At 36.5% G+C, this 6,320-nt stretch overlaps 1 protein-coding gene across 1 annotated transcript; it reads left to right on the top strand.

Moving 5' to 3' along the window:
- Positions 1-3,483: 3,483 nt before the first annotated feature.
- On the top strand, positions 3,484-4,915 carry LOC139867118 (ribulose bisphosphate carboxylase small subunit, chloroplastic-like). The gene is made up of 3 exons (XM_071855449.1): positions 3,484-3,705; positions 3,923-4,057; positions 4,467-4,915. The coding sequence occupies exons 1-3, from the start codon at positions 3,535-3,537 to the stop codon at positions 4,695-4,697; spliced, it is 537 nt and encodes a 178-aa protein (XP_071711550.1). The 5' UTR covers positions 3,484-3,534; the 3' UTR covers positions 4,698-4,915.
- The last annotated feature ends 1,405 nt before the right edge of the window (positions 4,916-6,320 follow it).

Here is a 6,320-nt window from a genome sequence, read left to right as displayed (position 1 = left end):
CATAAGCTACCAAATCTGCATGCTCGAATCGTTGTGGTGGTTTTATTGCTCGTCGTTCTCTATCCCTTGCTAGATTATAATTCTGTAGATCATGTTGCTCATCTGAATGCTCTTCTGGTGTCATTTGATCAACACCAGAGTCATGTATGTCTTCAACAATGGGCTCGACAGGAGTATCGTGTACTACTCCTTGTGGAACTTCTATTTCTTGCTCCACCTGCTCTTCAACTTCACGATCTTTTCCAGCAATTCCTTATTCCTCCTTTATCTTTTTCAATATAGCAGACTCATCAAATGTCACATCCCTGCTGATAAGAAATCGGGATGATTTACCATCAGGGCACCATAATCTATAACCCTTCACCCCATCTGCATACCCCAGAAATATGCATCTTTTGGCCCTCGGCTCAAGTTTACCATCTTTCATATGAGCATAAGCAGGACAACCAAATATCTTCAAATCACTATAACTTGAAGGGGAACCTGACCATTTCTCCAAAGGAGTTTGACAATCAATTGCCGTTGATGGAGACCGATTTACCAAATAACAAGCTGTGTTGACAGCTTCAACCCAAAACATATTTGGTAATTTTGAATTTGAGAGCATACACCTAGCTCGCTCAAGGAGCGTTCTATTCATCCGTTCTGCAATGCCATTCTGTTGTGGTGTAAACTGCACTGTGTGGTGTCTCACAATGCCTTCATTCTTGCAAAACTCATTGAATTCGCCTTTGCAAAATTCCAGTCCATTGTCAGTTCTCAAGCGCTTGATGAACTTTCCAGTCTGCTTCTCTATCATCATCTTCCATTGCTTGAAATTAACAAAGACTTCATCCTTACGTTTAAGGATATAAACCCACACTCTTCTTGAATAGTCATCAATAAAGGTTAACATGTATCGCACCATCTTTTGACGGAACCAGAGATGGACCCCAAAGGTCTGAATGGATATAATCCAAAGTACCTTTCATCCTATGAATGGCTGTGCTAAACTTTATTCGGCTTTGTTTTCCGAATACACAGTGTTCGCAGAATTCCAATCTTCCGATATTCTGCACGTACAACAAACCTCGTTTACTAAGCTCCATCATTCCTCTCTCGCTCATGTGCCCAAGGCGCATGTGCCATAACTTGGTGGTATCTACATCTTTAGCCGATGAAGAAACTCCAGCCGCTCCAGTAACCGTGCTACCCTTTAACAGGTAAAGGCCATTATACCTTTCACCTTTCATCACGACAAGTGCACCTCTAGAAATTTTTAATACTCCACCTCGGGCTCGATGCTCACAGTCGATGGAGTCCAACGTACCCAAGGAAATAAGATTCTTCTTCAATTCTGAAACATGCCTGACATCTGTCAACGTCCTCACTGTGCCATCATACATCTTGATTTGGATCGTTACTATGCCAACAACCTTACAAGCAACATCATTACCCATAAGGACTTTACCACCATCTATTTGTTGATAAGTAGTAAACCAGTCCCTAATAGGACACATATGATAAGAACAACCTGAGTCAAGAATCCACTCATTACTTGAGCGGCCATCGGTAACACTAAGAACATTTGCATTATCAGAATTATTTTCTGCAACCGCGGCAACTTTATCGGCTCCCGCTGCATTCCAAGTCTCTCTTTTTCCTTTTAAGTCTGGACAGTCTCTACGCATGTGACCTTCCTTGTGACAATTGTAACACTTGATCTTTCTAGATCTTGGTTTCGATCTAAAACGACCTTTGTTGTTACTACTTGATGCTCTATCATTACTTCCTCCTCTCACCACCAAACCATTTGCACTTTCTTCCACATAATCCGCCGAGGATTTCTTCCTTAACTCAACAGAGTTCAAGGTAGATTTGACATCCTCCATGGAAATAGTATCTTTACTATATAGTAGAGTTGTAACCAAATGCTCATATGATTTTGGCAAGGAACATAAGAAAATTAATGATTGATCTTCATCGTCAATTTTCACACCAATATTATTCAAGTCCAAAATTATTTTATTGAACTCATCGATGTGATCATTTAATGAACCTTTTTTCATCCGAAGAGTATACAACCGTTGTTTCATATACAACCTGTTCGTGAGACTCTTAGTCATATATAGAGATTCTAACTGTTTCCAAAGTCCAGCCTGTGTGGTTTCTGCCGCAACTTCTCTAAGCACACAATCGGCAAGATTTAGAATAATCATGTCGTGTGCCTTTTCCAGAAGTTCATCCTTCTCTTCATCTGTCAACCTTTCGGGTAGATGTTCTCTCCCTTTCAAAGCTAACAAATAACCTTGTTGGCTCAGTAGAGCCCGCATCTTCATTCGCCAAAGGCCAAAATCGTTCTAGCCATTAAATATCTCTACGTCTGACCTTATTATTGTCATCTTGAATATTTCATCACAGCTACGCTCTGATACCAGTTTGTTGTGATTTAGCGCACTTTCAAGACCCGAGAAATTAATAGAACAATTAAGCAATAAATAAAGACACAAGTATTTACGTGGTTCGGCGTGAGGCCTAGTCCACGGGCGGAAGCAGAGATGGATTTTACTAGCAAATATGGCAAACCCGAGGTTACAATGTATCACTCTAATCTAGGCTCCGAAAATACTAACAAAGTATTTGGACTACTCACTAGATTATAACACTTCTCTCGTAACTCACTCGTATAGAATTTTATTTAACAATTCTATACCCTCTCTATTTTCTACACTACTCCTCACAAGAGTTATTATTGAACTCTTTCAAGTATGTGTTTTTGATATGAGATTTTGTGATGGGATGATCTCAAATGCAGTACAAGTCTTTCCTTTTATAGAAGAAAAAATGGTTGGTGAAGGCTTGTGTGAATCATCAGACTTTTATATGGCCACCTTTTGTTGAATGAGAATATGAGCCACAACAAACATGTGGTCAAACATGTTGGTAGGTGCCTTCCAAAACAACAGTGTAGTTGACTCCTTTTTTGATTTAATAATTCAGCACACATCTTACATGTGCAAATTATTCCACCGTCCAACAACATCCAGGGGCGGACCTATATAGGATTGAGTGGTAGCACGGGACACCACTGAAATACGCGTGGAAAATTTTGGGATATTGTGATATTGTTTCATCTATATGCTTGAAATAAGTTCAAGCACGGGGTGATGCTAGTATATGTACATGTATGTATAATGTATTGAATTGTACTTATTCTCGTATCATTTTAATGCTTGTCTTTTATTTTGTATTTATTTAGTTGTAATTGTAATTGTAATGCAAATATATTTTTGTGAGAGACACGTGTCGAATGTACATTACTTAAATAATCTTATCTCATCTTCTAACGGAGAGATAGACATTTGAGGGTGAGTGTAAATGAACCACAACATGCAACGGCCATAATCGCTAGAAGTTAAGATTATTTTGTTTCTGTTCATTGGATAGCAAGTTGCTGACCAATTGCTTCATATAACAAACATTATATATAGAGCTATGAATACTAAATTTACTCATCGGATCTGCAAAGGCTAATCTTAAAGCAAAAGTACTAAAATGGCCTCCATCTCCTCCTCAGCAATTGCAACCGTCACCAAGACCGCCTCCGCTCAAGCGAGCTTGGCTGCTCCATTCACCGGCCTTAAGGCCAACAACTTCCCCGTTACCAAGAAGTCAGACGACTTATCAAACCTTCCCACCAACGGCGGAAGAGTGCAATGCATGAAGGTATATATATATATATATATATATATATATATATATATATATATATATATATATATATATATATATATATATCTAACATTTTGCATACAATAATTGTTATACTTCAAAGCAGAACAGTTATTGTATGGAGTATAATTGCTCTGTTTAATAGAACAGAGTTATTAAATTAAAGAGTTTTACAATATTAATTTTTTTTTTTGTTTTGATGCATCTTTAGGTGTGGCCACCATTGGGTTTGAAGAAGTTCGAGACCCTTTCATATCTACCACCTCTATCTAATGAAGCTTTAGCTAAGGAAGTCGACTACTTGCTCCGTAACAAATGGGTTCCCTGTTTGGAATTCGAGTTGGAGGTCTATTTCTAATCTTTTACACAATTCCATATTTTTACAATTACACGAAATCGTTTAAGAAATAAAGTTCATTCTGTGAAAAAGATGTGCAATATGATTTAATCTTAAGTACATTTCGAGTTTCATATAGTTCAAATCGACAAATCTACATATCTGCTTATGTGTATCATTTCTTATACAAATGCGGATTGTTTGAATTGGGTATTATTAATGCATAAACAATTTATGAATTCCTTGTAAAAATACCTTTTTGTTGGCTAGCAAGTTTTTTGGTCTCCAATACTCAAAAATCGTAGTCACTTTTTATCATCCACATTAATTAATTAATTAATATTTCTATAATTGACTAACAAAAACTATTAGTTTTTTTATTTTATTATTTTGCTTGACATATTTTTGTGTTTTATAGCACGGTTTCGTGTACCGTGAGCATGGTAACACCCCCGAATACTATGACGGAAGATATTGGACAATGTGGAAGTTGCCTATGTTCGGATGCACCGACTCTGCCCAAGTGTTGGCTGAGGTTGCTGAGTGCAAGAAGGAGTACCCCCAGGCCTTCATCCGTGTTATCGGATTCGACAACGTTCGTCAAGTGCAATGCATCAGTTTCATCGTCTCCAAACCAGCCGGCTACTAAGCAAGTACCTATAAATTTTTCAATCTAACCTAACCCCCTTATAATGGGCCGGTCGGGATCATTTGAACGTTTAGGGTTCTAGCTTTGATAATCTGTTCTAATTTTCAATTTGGAATTTGTCGATTTTTCATGAATTTTTGTTTGTTTTCTGGTGTTTATTTTCGGATTCTATGAGGGGGATAAAAGATATCATATATAAAATAATCATTTGTCGTTAATGTGTTGCATATTTTTGTATGAAATATATATGTCTATTGTTATGTTAGTTATTATTACAATGCAATTGTTATGTTTAGATTATAGTAATCACATGATATATCTTTATCTTTGTTAGGTAAATGTAACCTAAGAAATTATTGAAAAAACCTTGTTATGTAGTAATTGGGTAGGGAACGGGTATTTTGTTTAGCTAAATTTAACATTGTTTGGAATTCACCAAATAGATAAAACTTATTAGCATATTTTTGCTTCATCAACATTTATTAACTCGTTAATAAATTTATTAGCATATTTAACATTGTTTGATACTACTTCTTGAAATGGGGCCTATTTGGGTCAAATTTGTGGACACAAATTCAATGGAATATGAGCATAGATAAACCGAATTTGATTTCGCCTATTTATTGGTAAATCGTTAATTTTTAAAAACATGGAGTGTTATATGATGAATTGATGATATATATGATATGAATTCAAGTAAGAACTTATGCATACAAACAATTTTGAAATTAAGTTCACAACTATAACCCAACAGAATTTAATTACATAACCTTAATGAAAGGAAGCCCAATAACCAGAGTAGGTGGACCTTAGGATTATTTGCGTTTCTAAAATAATCTACTCCGTATCTAATCATCATCATTAGTCAATAATAGATTATCACTAAATGATGATGTTATGATTGGAATTTTTTTGTTGGATACATTCCGTAAGATTCTCCAAGATGATGAGATTTGGACCATAAAGATAGAAAATCTTCCAAAATGTTTGATAATGACTTGTTAGCTGATTTTTTTTTGCCCGTCGCTCCACAAATAAACTATGAACATAAATGTCAATGTTGTACACCTAGGCTGTTAAAAACAAATGAAAACTAACGTCGCAGGAGCATATATGACAAGATTGACTATGGCTTGTCACACGTACGAGCGAACTTCGCCCGTACGGGTGAAGAGCTCAATCGCACGAGTGACAATCTCACTCGTTGCAGGTGACGTGACTGCACGCATATATTCTTGCTCAATTGTTAGGTTAAGCATTCGACCTCCAACAGTTGCGGCTCTTGGAGATCAAGGGGGAGATCATGCTCGATAAAACCCTTGAAAACCCATGTTTCCCTATATAAACCAATTGTATACAACGTGTAATCGTTCCTCAATTAATATATACATTCGGTTTCAGTTTTACATGTATAAAATGTGGGTTTTATGCTTCCGTCTAAATTACTTTGTTCTTTATGTTATATGATGCTGGTCCTACGATCAAAATGTGCACGAAAACATGAAACAAATTGATATCAGAGCCTAGATCATCTTAGTACCGATTGAAGATTGAAGGTATAAAGGTTAAATGGGTTTTTGTGTATTCTTCATGATTTAGGGCTTAAATCTTGTGGATATGTGT

This window comes from Rutidosis leptorrhynchoides, chromosome 9, assembly GCF_046630445.1.
Source record: "Rutidosis leptorrhynchoides isolate AG116_Rl617_1_P2 chromosome 9, CSIRO_AGI_Rlap_v1, whole genome shotgun sequence".
Lineage (NCBI taxonomy): Eukaryota > Viridiplantae > Streptophyta > Magnoliopsida > Asterales > Asteraceae > Rutidosis > Rutidosis leptorrhynchoides.
The sequence above is the reverse complement of the archived record's forward strand: the minus strand, read 5'-3'. Positions and strand labels throughout refer to the sequence as shown.